At 43.7% G+C, this 16899-nt stretch overlaps 1 protein-coding gene across 1 annotated transcript in view; it reads right to left on the bottom strand.

The window, feature by feature from the left end:
• The window catches only part of SCGN (secretagogin, EF-hand calcium binding protein), a 35499-nt gene extending 27900 nt beyond the window's left edge, over positions 1–7599 (bottom strand). Inside the window, exons 1-3 of the mRNA XM_047101269.1 lie at positions 7518–7599; positions 6548–6618; positions 1686–1778 (exon numbers count right to left, since the gene is read on the bottom strand). Coding sequence (XP_046957225.1) covers positions 1686–1778; positions 6548–6618; positions 7518–7599 — 246 coding nt within the window. The remainder of the gene's footprint in view (positions 1–1685; positions 1779–6547; positions 6619–7517) is intronic.
• Between the last annotated feature and the right edge of the window lie 9300 nt (positions 7600–16899).

Raw genomic sequence — 16899 nt, 5'->3', positions numbered from 1 at the left:
GTCTTTAGGACTGAGTTCTTTTTCACACGGGGTGCCATAGGCCAAGGAACCAAATTAAAATGTAATTTGCTGGTCCTCAGTCTCTAGAACCCAGTCTGTCTTTAGCTTTGTTTGGAGGGCACAGAGGAGCCCTGGACAAATCCGGTGTACAGATCATCTCCCCAAACCTGGCTGCGGCTCGGTTGGGACTTCTTCCCCATCTTAATTGTGCCAGAATACCTAACATGTACCAGGTGTGCTGATTTTTATGTCTCACCACCTGTGACTGGAGTCAGTGACGTAGTCAGGGGTACGGCACAAGGTCGGGGAGACACTGTTCCTCCTTAAGCTCACAGACGGCAGGTTAGGGACCTCGGACCGATGAACTGGGTACCATCGGCTTGTCTACAAACAGCCCCTCAATTATGTCATTTGCAGGACTCCATGACTGGTTGGCGTAAGCTATTCCCAAGTGCTTCAAGAAGGCCCGCCTGTTGTTAGCAGGGGTTAACCGTGTTTCATTTATTCATTATTAAGTCAGTACATATTTGTCGAGCACCACAAATGTTACCCTCTGTTCTGTGGGCTGGGGAATGCAACAGTGAACATGTAGTCACAAATACTTCGGTATTTCTAGCGTGAGGCCTGCACTTCCTTCTTTGATGGATACGCAGGTACGTTTCCATCCATTATACTACAAATACTCGTTACGTATATAATTTTGCCTTGGAGAGAAAATTTTGGAAACGACTACGTTCATACATCTGGATTTAGTTTATTGCTTTTCTGAAAAGGCTGCATCCTGGTGAACACATCTACTTTTTATAAGGAGGCGTTGTCTTGCCCTTTTGTCATAACCTTCCGAAGCAAAACAGTCCTGTTTTCATGAATAATACTGTCTGTCCAAGTATGGCGACATCAAGACTCGTTCTACAGGTTTCCGGTAATCTGTGTCGCAGGGAATTTTGACTATAAAATAAATACCTTAGTTTTAAGTAGCTCATTTTTAGATACAGACTGATAACTATATAGCATGAACCCATCGAGTGATATCTTTAAGTGGGGTTACACTTAAACTAGTGCCACTAATTGGCCACGTAATGCACATGAAATAGGGGTAATGTCCCACTTCTATCTCCTTGCACTATTGTGGGGGATAAGGTATCAACATATGTGTGGAAATCCTTTCTAAACTCTAAACCTTTTTGTAACTGGAAGGAAAAACAATGAGGTTAAAGAGACACTACCCGAGGCACTGCGTGCTTAACACCTTGCTTTTGTAGACTCAGTAAATGTGGGCTGAACTGCAGACAGCTGCTGTCTGTTTTGTTTTTAACGATCTTCAGGGATAGATCTTTCCAGCCTCCGCTGGCCGATACGGAAGTTTAAACTCATTTATTGTCGCTAAAGTTTTCCTTATACCAAGGTTGAATTTGAACAGCGCATTGCAAAGAGACAAATATTGGATCAGGTAACTGAAAGGCCTCCAGCATATCAATTCCCCAGTTATCAAGTAAGTATAAATATTGATTGACCTAACTAAAACGATGGAACTATTTGTTGCTAAGCGGATGAGAAAGGAGAGGTGATTACTTCAAAATACCGTGTAGGCCACCTGCCTTGTAGAGAGTTCTGATTTCCCAACCAGATGTAAGATTTGCATTATCTTTCAGAGAAAATGATAGCTCTAAAAAAGCTAACGGTACCTCTTTCATTTGTATGCGACCAGCTCTAGAGACGTCCTGGGGAGCCATAATTCTCTGTTTCAGTCTCTGCACATTTTCTTCTACCACCGCCGCCTATGATAGGCCAGACAGAACCACATTAAAGCCACTGGGATTCCAAAAACGTAGCTGGGGTATCAAATATTCAGAGCAGATAGCCTGATAATTATGTTACTCTAACCTGGGAAGCAGCTCACTTAAGCCATTTAGAGCAAGCCTACCATGTTGAACGGGGGAAGAGTGCCAGAGATTTCTTGAGCAAACCATCACTGATCGGCACCCTGACCAGGTGAGACCTATAGCAGGTGAATTCCTAAAACGTGAATGAAGGGACGCTGAGAGACTAGAGTGTTAAAGTATGGTTTTGAACATCATTGTATGTTTTGTTGTGACAAAAGACTGTATAGTAATGAACATACTTTCTTTCCCAAGAACTTTCTTCCCAAGAACTCGGAGATTTTGTTCTATTTTTTTTCTTTTCTTTTTTTTTTTTTTTTGAGTAAGAGAGAGACCACACATGAATAGTAGGGGAGGGGCAGAGAGAGAGAGGGAGAGAGAGAATCCCAAGCAGACTCCATGCCGTCAGTGCAGAGTTGAGGCAGGGCTTGATCTCGCAAACCATGAGATCATGACCCGAGCTGAGATCAAGAGTCAGAAGCCCAACTGACTGAGCCACCCAGGTGCCCCAATTTTGTTCTGTTTCTTTTTTTAAAGGTATTTTTTTAAGTTTATTTATTTTGAGAAAGAGGGTGTGCGCACATGCGTGAGTGGGGAGGGGCAGAGAGAGAGAATCCCAAGCAGGCTCTGTGCTGTCAGCGCAGAGCCCGATGTGGGGCTTGATCTCACGAACCATGAGATCATTACCTAAGCCAAAATCAATCGTCAGACATTTAACCAGCAGAGCTACCCATGCACCCCTATTCTATTTCTAAGTGAAAAGCCTGGCCCTTCTAGGTTGCCAGTTCGACATAGCTCATTCCCTTCCTCTTCTCCTTGGATTTGTTGAGGAAAAGGTCATTAGAAGGGAGGAAAAGTAATAAAGTGTTGAGTACCAAAGATGCCACATCTCCCTTTCACGTACAACTTTTTCTACACACTAACTTGTTCCTCATCGGTGGACTGTAGGATTGGTACAAAGAAATATGACATATATAATCAACACTGGAGAACGAATTCTGATGCGGGAGTTGAGAAACAGAAACACTCCCCAGCAGTGCCCGATTCCAAGACTGCAGACTCCATCAGCCATGCTAAATTCATTCTCCTCAGTCCTGTCCCTAATACTCTCCCTGCCAGTCAACCCCCTCATCAGTGGGTCCACTACATATAGAGGGATCGGCATCTCTAGTCTTGGCACCTTGGATCGTGTGCGTGTGAGTTTGTGTGTGTGGGTCGTGTACGTGCAATCACACAGAAAAGAAACTGATGATCACTCAACAAGGTGAGTCTTCACTCTGGGTTTCAGGTGACTTTCTAGATTAAGAGATCTGTAGGATGGCAGTGATTTCGGTAGCTCTCAAATACAGTATCTGTGGAATGAATAAATGATTCTTTATGGTGGACTGGGCCTTCCCAAAGGAAGTTAACTAACATGGGCCATGTTGGTGGAAAATTAAATTTCAAAATAAACAAATGTGAAGCCAAAGAAGCTGTAGCCAGATTCTCTGTGCTGCCTTTAGTTTGAAGCCACAGAACCTTGACTTCTGTCCTTCCAGACCTCCCACCCCAGAGCCCATGCCTAGTTGTTGGACCCAACACACCAGGACCTAGGGACTGCTTCCATTCCCCATCAGCACCCCCTGCCCTCCTTCTATGAGACTCCGGTCCCCCACAGGGTACTCGTCATCCCTGAAGCATTGAGGGAGACCCGGGATGTGCCACAGTCTGGATGGGAAGGATGTGCACACGGCCCCAGACAATGATGTTCTGCAGGGCACTGGCTGTATCCAGACCTAGTTCAGAGGCCAGTTCTGTGCATGTGAAGAGAAAAGGCAGAGAGCTGAGGGCAGGGGTGAGTAACAGAAACAGCAGCAAAAATGGCTGATGGTCCCATTAAGTCTGTCCCCTCAGAGGCTCTGAGAACCAGGTAATTACACACAAGCTGCCCGCTCTCCAAGGTTGACTACCAGGCACCTTACTGTCAGAAACTTTAAGATTCCTCTTTCCACGATCTCTGTGCCCTGCTAATGAGGGAATAAAATAGAGCTATTCAGGCCTTCGAAGAACTGCTTGCACCCCTAAACCCCAGGCCAAGGAGCTGCCCAATGGTGGAGGCTTCCCTGCGGCTGGTTCCATAGGCACTGGGGCATCACTGATGAAAAGTAAGGGTCACAAATGGTGATTGTTGCTCAGTTTAAAGGGCTTCCACTCGGGAAGTCCTGCCCTCTTCTTAAGGACATGTGTAGGGGCTGCTCATTTCTCATCAGGGAAAAAAAAAACCCAGAATTAGGAATAGTTTCCTTAATCACGGTTGTCCAGGTAGCGTGGAGGGTGTAGCGCAGGTCTCTATAACCCTACGCCCCAGGGTAACGCCTCAGCATTTTGAAACAGGATAATGGCCAGCGACGACATCTTTGGATAACAGCTGGCACCAAAGGCCCCTCCCCAGCCAAGTGCTGAGAAGAGGTGGCTGGGGCCACTGCCAGAGACTGATGCTACTAGAACCCTCCTTCTGATGGGCAGTTGTTGTTCCTGGAGGGACAGAGGCTAGAAGAGATACAAACCGACTTCGGATGATTTAAAAATATGAGATCTTAGGCAGACCCCGAATGTACAGAAATGCCTAGGGGGTGGAACTTGGGGTCTACATTTTAACAAATACAGAGAATTCTGAAGCGTGCCCCAGTTTTGCCTCCACTACCCTAAGGATTCTGCAGCCTTCCAACCCCTTTGCCTCCGGCCTCAGGAAGGCCTACACTGAGCACAGGTGCACAGGACGCTGGTGACTCATTTGTCTCCTTTCCTGGGGGGACTGGACCTGCCCCGGTGTGAGAGGGTGAGTCCACAGGCTGGCTCTGAGGGAGGGTGAGGAAAGAACCACCCCTCTGCTGTGTCACTAGAAGCAACAGTGCCTCCGACATTAGCCAAAGCCCCAGAAGGAGATGGCTCATGGGATGGCTTGTGGTGCCCTTGGCTTAGGGCAGACCTTGTGCTTTAGTAGCCCCACCCCCACCTCATGACTGAAAAGAGGACACTTCCAGTTTCATCCCTGACAGCAACTTTTCTCCCCCTTTCCTATCAACCACTAAAGCAAGGAGCTTCTGAAAAGGTGGGAAGTTCCAAGTCTCTGGGAATTTGGGTTTTTTGACCATCCAGTTTATTCTAAGATGTTGAATGGCTCTGCCTTCATCTATTTGTTTTCCTCTAATACTCCTGTCATGCCTGACACAACAGCGCCTGACTCATAGGCTCTGGAATTCCATGAGCCTTCGCATTTACAGCAGTAAGTAGGAGCAAGGCAGAGACAGAGAGAGAGACCGAGAGAGGGAGACAGAGTGAGGTAAGGGAAGGAAGGAGAAGAAAAGAGAAGAGAAACTGATAGAAGACAAGAAATGAGAGGCAAAAAAGATGAGACCTATAAGAAAGGGAAAGGAAAAGAAAGGGAGAGGAGGGACAAGAGAGCTTTGAGAAACAGACTGAAGGTAGAAGGGAAACAAGGAGGCAGGAGAGACAGTGAGAGATGGAGAGGCATGTAGGACATAGAGAAGAGAGACAGAGAGGTCAGAAAGTCAAGAGATGATGGAAGACGGGGGCCAGGTATCAGAATAAGAAACAGAAATGGGCAGAAAAATGAGACAGATGCATACAAAAAGAAAGAATAGGAGAGGCAGAGACAAGTCCATATATTCAAAGAGACAGAGACAAGGTCTGCGTGGCTGTTGGAGGCAGATGGCAGCCTCTTTTGTTCTGAGCTGCTGCCTACCCCCCCCCCAACCCCTACGCACCCTCCTCCCCAAGCCCTTCTTGATGTACAGGGAGTCTGTTCCCCTCATTGGGCTCCTCCATGAAAGTGCAAGGCACTTTATTCTTCCGTGTGAACAGTTATATCTGAGCATAAGTGAGCTTCACAATTCATTTTAAATGCTCCTGTCTCCAGAGCTATTCCTCTTACCGGGCATCTCCTGATGGAGTTTTACTGGGCTCTCCCCCGCCTAGGCTGGTGTGGCTCGGTGTGAGTTTTTCCTCTGCTTTAATAGAGGGATCTTTAAAAGTTAATCTCCATCTCTCAAGGCCAGATTTACCATCAGGGTAAATGATGGACTCGATAGATTGGTTTACATTTATTATACCTGGGCTCTGGGCATATTGATTATTTTCTGGTTTGTTATTCCCTAAGAAATCTATACCTATATGAAAAGATTTTTCTATAAGAAAAATCATTTCTGTTAAAATGAACAAGGGAAAGTGATTTTAAGTGGTTGTTTGCGGTTTGCTATCAAAGGAGTATCAAATGCACTAAACACACAGAACCTCAAAGCTCTTAACCTCTCTTCCACCTTTTTGAACAAAGTGAGCTGCCTTATCTCCAAGTTGAAATCCATTAGCAGAGACATAACCAAGGAAACGTTCAAAACAGAGGTGTTTGAATTTATAGTTAAGGTCTCTGAGTGGATGACAGATGTCACACTGAAAGTCAGTGACCAGCACACCCAATGCTCCAGTTGCACCTTTTATAAAACCTGCCTCAATTCCTCCATGTTGCTAGGAGATGGAGAAAATCACACGCAGGCAAAGAAGAAAAGAGGTCAGATGGGATTAATGGGCGCAAATCGACATGAGACTTGGATGCTCCTTGCATGTTGCTAAAGGCACATAAATTAATGCTTAGTGGCACAAGTACTTACATCAGTACCCAGTGTCGTCAAGACGTGGTGAAAGAAAGCATCAAGCTCCTTCTCTTCTATGTATCCTTTCTCTAAATGCAACAAGAGATGCACAAATGGTAGTCACGTCCACAAAATACCACGTGACATTTAGGATTTATCTAAATTGTCTTTAATCTCACACTCTGTAAAATCCCCATGGATACGTTCTTTACTGTTCCAACAACTAAGTGCCAATATCTGACGTCTAGAAGTCATGGATTTGAAAAGTAAACACACATTCAGGAGCTAATGCCCTGTGCTGGGTTTGTACGAATATTTCGAAAAGGAGAGCTATTAAATACATACATTTGAATCCACAGATAAACATGAGTTTTAGAAGAAAAGCCCAACCCAAGGATTTGGAAGCTTGGAACAATTTAACAGATGTAATTATCAAATCTTAGTTTGCAGAGTCAAAACACATGTTAGGCATTTTCTTTAGGGTTGTTTGAATTATTAATAAAGATAAAGCACACATTAAAGAGTTCCATTTTCTTTTCAGGTAGTTCTTTTGCGGGGTGGGTGTGGGTAGTGTCTTTTTGGAAGTTGGTAAAATTCATCCTCCCTTTGAAGAGCACAATAAGGGAGGGCGGACTTCAGATAGCTGCATGTCAGTCTCAAGCCTCAAATACATGTAATGATCTTTGTCATTATACATGACATATCATTTTAGATATACACACACAGAGACTGAGAAGGGGGGCAAACCTGAACTTCACACACACACACACACACACACACACACAGATTGGGAAGGGGCCGAGTCCAGAACTTACACAGACATCCAGACCGGTAATTCCAGTATACCTAACATCTGTGAGGCTTGAACAATGCTGGAAGACAACTTCCCCTGCGAGGAAACATGTGCGGGAAGGGGAAACTCTGGGTCCTTTCGGAGGGGCTGGAGCCACGTCGACACCTGCGTGTGCAGATGGCTTGCTCGACTCACCGTCTCCGTCGAAACGCTGCCAGACCTGCCAGAAGCCCGCGGCGTCCAAGCGTCCCCGAAGCTGTTCGCGGGCGCTGTCCATGGTGCTGACGCGAGGCTTGGGCACCTGCCGCCGAGGAACACCGGGTGATAGCCGCTCCTTCCTGACTCCCGCGCCTGAGCGGGTGCTCTCCGGTTTGCTTTGAGTACCTGTCTTCCGGGCGGTTGCGAGGGCGGCTGGCGACGAGGCCGGTGGCGCCTTCGTGTCGCTACAGTCCCTAAGCCCCGACTGTGGAGCCCGCCCCACTGCTGGCGCGCTGGTCCCCGCCCCGCCCCGCGCGTAGTTCCGTGCACCCTAAGAGGGCCCTTGTCTGCCTCCGCTGGGGGACAGGAGAGAAGGGCGCTGTCCTGGGGCGTGCAGAGCTAACTGCCTTTGCCTTTAATTTATTTGCCAAACTCAGAGAAAACAATCCCCGTACATTTGACTTAGCATCCAAACTTGTGCTTCGAAGGGTTTTCCAGAGAGAGCTCCCGAAATTAAAGTGTTGGAAGAGGTGTCTGTGTTAAGACTCTTTGGACCTGGTAACTTAGGAACATAGTGTGTGGGGAGGGTGGGGATGAGGTGCAGAGGGGTGATGGTGTAGTGGTAGGAAATTACCAGAAAGCAAGGAGACTGACAACAGCAATGATCGATGCCGGAATGTTTAGGGCACGCTCATTGTTGTGCTAGAATGCACTATAAGGACTTGCTACTAAATGGAGATTCTGCAAGGAACCATGGTTTAAAGCAGGATATGAGGATGTTGGGGAAGTCTAAACCATGCCATGCTCTGCCGGGAAAGAGAGTCAGGGAAGGCACGGTGGCCATCTGCAGAGGTTTTAGGTAGAAGACAGATGATTATGTTCGGCTCCTACGTCTCTCAGCAAACCAAATGACAAATCATTTGGAGGAACACAGAGCTCTAAGGATCAGAACTGTTCAAAACCTGACTGGTTGCTTTGTGACGTAGTGAACTGACGGGCACCGATGGCTTCCGACCACGGGCTTTGAACCATTTGTTGAGGAAAGGAGCTCGGGTATTAAGAGAGTTAGACAAGAGTTATGACAACTCACCCTGATATTAGCACTCAAGTTCAGTTTTTAAAAGCACATATATGTAAGCCATCTAAACTACAGTAGGAAAAAGAACATGACGCTCCTGGATGGATAGTACTGAGTTAGGATTCCACCTCCATCACTTGTTGGCTTTGTGACCTGGGCTGTTACTTTTCATCTCTCTGAGACGCTGTTTGTTCCTCTATAAAATGAGGATTATAATATCTGCTTTGGGGTGTTGCTGTGAGGGTCAAAGTCGCTCATAGGAATATACAATATATTATAACTGCTATGGTCTTATTGGAGACTAAGAGGTGACTATCTTATTTTTTTTTTAATGGTTGGGGGAGACACCTGGGTGGCTTGGTTGGTTAAACGTCCGGCTCTTGGTTTTGGCTCAGGTCATGATCTCACGGTTCATGGGTTCAAGCCCCAAGTTGGCCTCTGTGCTGACAGTGCAAAGCCTGCTTGGGATTCTTTCTTTCTCTGCCCCTCCCCTGTTCACACACACACACACACACACACTCCCTCTCTCTCAAAATAAATAAACTTTAAAAAATAAATAAAGAAAATGGTTTGGAGAAAAAGGGAAATAAGAAACTGTCACAGCCAAGAGGAGCCTAAGAAGAGATCATAATTAACCACAATATTGTATCCTGGATACGATCCTAGGACAGAAAAAAAAGGACATTAAGCAAAAACTAAGAAAATTTGAACAAATATGGATGTTAGTTAATAATAATGAAAAAAATAGTTTAGAAGCAAACATTCTGGGTTTAGGGTCCGGCTTTGCCTCTTACTAGCTGTGATATTGGGCAAGTTACCCAAAAGAAACCTCACTGTCTTTCCTTGTAAAATGAGGAAAGTTGAAGCATTTGCCTTGTTGTCCTAAAGGTAAAATGAAAAAATGAATACATATAAATTTCTTACCACAGTAAACACTCAATGCAGTTAGATACTAAAATGATAAAACTCCATACATACACATTTAGACGATGCTGAAATAAATGACAGGATTTTTTAGTAATGTGGCTTAGGTTAAAAGAGGAAAAGCAATATCATCACTTCTGGGGAAAGTGTTGGGCACAAATATCGGAGAACGTAGCAGGAAGAGAGGGCAAGGGCTCAGTAGTTATCATCAGTGGCCCTGGGTAGTTATGGATACAGTGTCCAGACACCTGGGTGGCTCAGTCAGTTAAGCTTCCGACTTCAGCTCAGGTCATGATCTCACAGTTCATGAGTTCAAGTCCTGCGTCAGGCTCTGTGCTGACAGCTCAGAGCCTGCAGCCTGCTTCAGATTCTGTGTCTTCCTCTCGCTCTGCCTCTCCCCTTTTTGTGTGCTCTCTCTCTCTCAAAAATAAACATTAAAAAAATATTTTTAAATTATCAGTGTTTCACACAATTTAAATTAAAATCTCTGTGAAAGAGCCTACATTAATCCATAAGTTATATTATTTCGTGTTGTAACTTATTTTGGGTCAATTCTAGCTACTTTGTATTTGCTTTACTCTGAGTTTTCTGCTTGGACAGTGAGGGTCTCAGGTAAACCACCCTTGGTTTTTCCACCACAGATCTCTTCCTCCATCTCCAGGTGGGGGAACCTCTGAGGCGAGACAGTCTTATAGGTGATGTCTGCTGACCCAGTATTTTCTTTCTTTATTTTTTTAAATATGAAATTTATTGTCAAATTGGTTTCCATACAACACCCAGTGCTTATCCCAACAGGTGCCCTCCTCAATACCCATCACCTACCCTCCCCTCCCTCCCACTCCCCATCAACCCTCAGTTTGTTCTCAGTTTTTAAGAGTCTCTTATGCTTTGGCTCTCTCCCACTCTAACCTCTTTTTTTTTTCCTTCCCCTCCCCCATGGGTTCCTGTTAAGTTTCTCAGGATCCACATAAGAGTGAAACCATATGGTATCTGTCTTTCTCTGCATGACTTATTTCACTTAGCATCACACTCTCCAGTTCCATCCATGTTGCTACAAAAGGCCATATTCATTCTTTCTCATTGCCAAGTAGTATTCCATTGTGTACATAAACCGCAATTTCTTTATCCATTCATCAGTTGATGGACATTTAGGCTTTTTCCATAATTTGGCTATTATTGAAAGTGCTGCTATAAACATTGGGGTACAAGTGCCCCTATACATCAGCACTCTTGTATCCCTTGGATAAATTCCTAGCAGTGCTATTGCTGGGTCATAGGATAGATCTGTTTTTAATTTTTTGAGGAACCTTCACACTGTTTTCCAGAGTGGTTGTGCCAGTCCGCATTCCCACCAACAGTGCAAGAGGGTTCCTGTTCCTCCACATCCTCTCAAGCATTTATAGTCTCCTGATTTGTTCATTTTAGCCACTCTGGCTGGCGTGAGGTGGTATCTGTGTGTGGTTTTGATTTGTATTTCCCTAATGAGCGATTTTGAGCATCTTTTCATGTGCCTGTTGGCCACCTGGATGTCTTCTTTAGAGAAATGTCTATTCATGTTTTCTGCCCATTTCTTCACTGGATTATTTGTTTTTTGGGTGTGGAGTTTGGTGAGTTCTTTATAGATTTTGGATACTAGCCCTTTGTCTGATATGTCATTTGCAAATATCTTCTCCCACTCCATCAGTTGCCTTTTAGTTTTGTTGATTGTTTCCTTTGCAGTGCAGAAGCTTTTTATCTTCATGAGGTTCCAATAGTTCATTTTTGCTTTTAATTCCCTTGCCTTTGGAGATGTGTCAAGTGAGAAATTGCTGCGGCTGAGGTCAGAGAGGTTTTTTTCCTGCTTTCTCCTCTAGGGTTTTGATGGTTTCCTGTCTCACATTCAGGTCCTTCATCCATTTTGAGTTTATTTTTGTGAATGGTATAAGAGAGTGGTCTAGTCTTATTCTTCTGCATGTTGCCGTCCAGTTCTCCCAGCACCATTTGTTAAAGAGACTGTCTTTTTTCCATTGGATATTCTTTCCTGCTTTGTCAAAGATTAGCTGGCCATACTTTTGTGGATACAATTCTGGAGTCTCTGTTCTATTCCATTGGTCTATGTGTCTGTTTTTGTGCCAATACCATGCTGTCTTGATGATTATAGCTTTGTAATAGAGGCTAAAGTCTTCGATTGTGATGCCTCCCACTTTGGTCTTCTTCTTCAAAATTACTTTGGCTAATTGGGGCCTTTTGTGGTTCCATATGAATTTTAGGATTGCTTGTTCTAGCTTCAAGAAGAATGCTGGTGCAGTTTTGATTGGGATTGCATTGAATGTGTAGATAGCTTTGGGTAGTATTGACATTTTAACAACATTTATTCTTCCAATCCATGAGCATAGAATGTTTTTCCATTTCTTTATATCTTCTTCAATTTCCTTCATAAGCTTTCTATAGTTTTCAGCATACAGATCTTTTATATGTTTGGTTAGATTTATTCCCGGGTATTTTATGATTCTTGATGCAATTGTGAATGGGATCAGTTTCTTTATTTGTCTTTCTGTTGCTTCAGTATTAGTGTATAAGAATGCAACTGATTTCTGTACATTGATTTTGTATCCTGCGACTTTGTTGAATTCATGTATCAGTTGTAGCAGACTTTTGGTGGAGTCTGTCGGGTTTTCCATGTATAATATCATGTCATCTGCAAAAAGTGAAAACTTGACTTCATCTTTGCCAATTTTGATGCCTTTGGTTTCCTTCTGTTGTCTGATTGCTGATGCTAGCACTTCCAACACTATGTTAAATAACAGCGGTGAGAGTGGACATCCCTATCGTGTTCCTGATCTCAGGGGGAAAGCTCTCAGTTTTTCCCCATTAAGGATGATATTAGCTGTGGGATTTTCATAAATGGATTTTATGGTGTTTAAGTATATTCCTTCTATCCTGACTTTCTCGAGGGTTTTTATTAAGAAAGGATGCTGAATTTTGTCAAATGCTTTTTCTGCATCAATTGACAGGATCATACAGTTCTTATCTTTTTTTTATTAACATGATGTATCACATTGATTGATTTTGCAAGTATTGAACCAGCCCTGCAGCCCAGGAATGAATCCCACTTGATCATGGTGAATAATTCTTTTTATATGCTGTTGAATTCAATTTGGTAGTATCTTGTTGAGAATTTTTGCATCCATATTCATCATATTGGCCTGTAGTTCTCTTTTTTTGCTGGGTCTCTGTCTGGTTTGGGAATCAAAGTAATGCTGCTTCATAGAATGAGTCTGGAAGTTTTCCTTCCCTTTCTGTTTTTTGCAACAGCTTGAGAAAGATAGGTATGAACTCTGCTTTAAATGTCTGGTACAATTCCCCAGGGAAGCCATCTGGTCCTGGACTCTTATTTGTTGGGAGATTTTTGATAACTGATTCAATTTCTTAGCTGGTTATGGGTCTGTTCAAATTTTCTATTTCTTCCTGTTTGGGTTTTGGAAGCGTGTGAGTGCTTAGGAATTTGTCCATTTCTTCCAGGTTGTCCAGTTTGTTGGCATATAATTTTTCATAGTATTCCCTGATAATTGTTTGTATTTCTGAGGGATTGGTTGTAATGATTCCATTTTAAATTTATGGTTTTATCTATTTGGGTCCTCTCCCTTTTCTTTTTGAGAAGCCTGGCTAGAGGTTTATCAATTTTATTTTTTCAAAAAACCAACTCTTGGTTTCATTGATCTGCTCTACAGTTTTTTTAGATTCTATATTGTTTATTTCTGCTCTGATCTTTATTATTTCTCTTCTTCTTCTGGGTTTGGGGTGTTTTTGCTGTTCTGCTTCTATTCCCTTTAGGTGTGCTGTTAGATTTTGAATTTGGCATTTTTCTTGTTTCTTGAGATAGGCCTGTATCGCAATGTATTTTCCTCTCAGGACTGCCTTTGCTGCATCCCAAAGCGTTTGGATTGTATTTTCGTTTTCATTTGTTTCCATATATTTTTAAATTTCTTCTCCAATTGCCTGGTTGACCCATTCATTCTTTAGTAGGGTGTGCTTTAACCTCCATGCTTTTGGAGGTTTTCCAGACTTTTTCCTGTGGTTGATTTCAAGCTTCATAGCATTGCGGTCTGAAAGTGTGTATGGTATGATCTCAATTCTTTTACTTATAAAGGGCTGTTTTGTGACCCAGTATGTGATCTATCTTAGAGAATGTTCCATGTGCACTTGAGAAGAAAGTATATTCTGTTGCTTTGGGATGCAGAGTTCTAAATATATCTGTCAAGTCCATCTGATCCAATGTATCATTCAGGACCCTTGTTTCTTTATTGATCTTGTGTCTAGATGATCTATCCATTGTTGTAAGTGGAGTATTAAAGTCCCCTGCAATTACCACATTCTTATCAATAAGGTTGCTTATGTTTGTGATTAATTGTTTTATATATTTGGGGGCTCTCATATTCTACGCATAGACATTTATAATTGTTAGCTCTTCCTGATGGATAGACCCTGTAATGATTATATAATGCCCTTCTTCATCCCTTGTTACAGCCTTTAAAGTCTAGTTTGTCTGATATAAGTATGGCTACTCCAGCTTTCTTTTGACTCCCAGTAGCATGATAGATAGTTCTCCCTCCCCTCACTTTCAATCTGAAGGTGTTCTCAGGTCTAAAATGAGTCTCTTGTAGACAGCAAATAGATGGGTCTTGGTTTTTTTATCCATTCTGATACCCTATGTCTTTTGGTTGGAGCATTTACTCCATTTACATTCAGTGTTATTGAAAGATACGGGTTTAGAGTCATTGTGATGTCTGTAGGTTTCATGCTTGTAGTGATGTCTCTGGTACTTTGTGGTCCTTGCAACATTTCACTCACAGAGTCCCCTTTAGGATCTCTTGTAGGGCTGGTTTAGTGGTGATGAATTCCTTCAGTTTTTGTTTGGGAAAACCTTTATCTCTCCTTCTATTCTGAATGACAGACTTGCTGGATAAAGGATTCTTGGCTACATGTTTTTTTTTTTTGTTCATCACATTGAAAATTTCTTGCCATGCCTTTCTAGCCTGCCAAGTTTCAGTAGATAGGTCTGCTACTACCCTTATGTGTCTACCTTTGTATGTTAGGGACTGTTTATCCCTAGCTACTTTCAGAATTCTCTCTTTATCTTTGTATTTTGCCAGTTTCACTATGATATGTTGTGCAGAAGATCAATGCAAGTTACATCTGAAGGGAAGTTTCTGTGCCTCCTGGATTTCAGTGTTTGTTTCCTTCCCCAGATCAGGGAAGTTCTCAGCTATGATTTGTTCAAGTACACCTTCGGCCAGCCCCTTTCTCTCTCTCTTCTTCTTCTGGAGTTCCTATGATAAGGTTATTGTTCTGTTTGATTGCATCGCTTAGTTCTCTAATTCTCCCCCCATACTCCTGGATTTTTTTATCTTTCTTTTTCTCAGCTTCCTCTTTTTCCATAATTTTATCTTCTAATTCACCTATTCTTGCCTCTGCCTCTTCAGTCTGTGCTATGGCCACCTCCATTTTATTTTGCACCTCATTTATAGCATTTTTTAGCTCCTCCTGACTGTTTCTCAGTCCCTTGATCTCTGTAGTAATAGATTCTCTGCTGTCCTCTATACTTTTTTCAAGCCCAGTGATTAATTTTATGACTATTATTCTAAATTCTTGTTCTGTTATGTTACTTAGTTTTTGATCAATTCTCTAGCTGTCGCTACTTCCTGGAGTTTCTTTTGAGGAGAATTCTTCCGTTTCGTCATTTTGGATAGTCCCTGGAGTGGCGCGGCACTTACCCTGTGCTGTCCGGAGTAACTTGTGTTGGTGGGCGGGGCCACAGTCAGACCCAATGTCTGTCTCCGGCCCACCGCTGGGGCCACACCGCTGTCAGACTGGTGTGTACCTCCTCTTCCCCTCTCCCAGGGGCAGGACTCACTGTGGAGTGGTGTGGCCTCTGTCTGGGCTACTTGCACAGTGCCAGGCTTGTGGTGCTGCTTCGATGGGATCTGGCGTTTTAGCCGGGGGGGATCCGCAAGGTGCACAGGGGTGGGAGGGGTAGGCTCAGCTCGCTTTGCCATTGGTGGTCCCCTGTGGGAGGGGCCCTGCAGCACTGGGAGGGAGGCAGGCAGACCCATCGGAGGGATGGATTCACAGAAGCACAGCGTTGGGTGTTTGCCCGGTGCAAGCAAGTTCCCTGACGGGAACTGGTTCCCTTTGGGATTTTGGCTGGGGGATGGGTGAGGGAGATGGTGCTGGCGAGCACCTTTGTTCCCCGCCGAGCTGAGCTCTGTCCTCTGGGGCTCAACAACTCTCCCTCCTGTTGTCCTCTTGCCCTCCCCGCTCTCCGAGCAGAGCTGTTGACTTTTAACATTCCAGATGTTAAGTCACACTGGCTGTCAGAACACACTCCGCCAGGCCCCTCCACTTTTGCAAGCCAGACTCGGGGATTCCACCTTGCCAGGTGGGCTGCCCCTCCACTGCCCTGGCTCCCTCCTACCGGTCCGTGTAGTGCGCACGGCCTCTCCACCCTTCCTACCCTCTTCCGTGGGCCTCTTGTCTACACTCAGCTCCGGAGAGTCCGTTCTGCTAGTCTTCCGGCGGTTTTCTCTGATCCAGTATTCTCAAATACTTTCTCAATGGCTCTCTTCTTTGTCAAGGGTTGGGATGGTTCCCCCCCCACCCCCATCCAAGGAAATCTCTGAGAGAATGCAAGTTATGTGAATATTATCTACCTAGCATTCATGACAGAAAATGAAAAGTTATCATTTGGAAATTACAATTCTCACCAAGTGCCACATGCCAGGCTCCTGGAAATTGTTTCTATAGAGTTCCATTTGGTTCTCCAGTTCTGAGAATAGCAGTCTTTGTAGCTGTATTTCTTTCCTCCTTCCTTTAGGTGTAAAAATCCTTAAAGATTAAAAAACTTTAACAATTGTAATAGTTTGCATTATTATGTTTACTGTAGAAAGTTTTAAAATAGAATTATAAATAGCAAAATGAAAACCACCCATGAGTCTCCCTCTTCCCCATTCCAGAGATAAACATCATTCACATCATTAGTGAATATCCTTCTAATTTTTCCTATGTGTAGAACATAGGACAGTAGAACAATGTATTTTACATTACAGAATTGGGTCATCCTATATGCATGCTTTTGTAACTTGCCCTTATGTTCTGAGCACTGTGTGTGTGTGTGTGTGTGTGTGAGAGAGAGAGAGAGAGACAGAGAGAGGGAGGGATAGATCAGGCTTCAAAATCAAGATTTCTGTGTATGCAGCGAAGCCCATCATAGAGACTTACCATAATTATTTAACAACAACCTTACATTAGACCTTATTACTTCTAGCATTTGCCTTATTTTCCCTTTTTCCACTATTTATCAGAAAACAAGATCAGTCACCAAGTTGGTGAGTTCACACA

Source organism: Lynx rufus, unplaced genomic scaffold, assembly GCF_022079265.1.
Source record: "Lynx rufus isolate CCGP_SWC_20201006 ecotype Redwood Valley unplaced genomic scaffold, mLynRuf1.p SCAF_6, whole genome shotgun sequence".
NCBI classification, from domain to species: Eukaryota; Metazoa; Chordata; class Mammalia; order Carnivora; family Felidae; genus Lynx; species Lynx rufus.
This window is presented reverse-complemented; position numbering and strand designations above follow the sequence as displayed.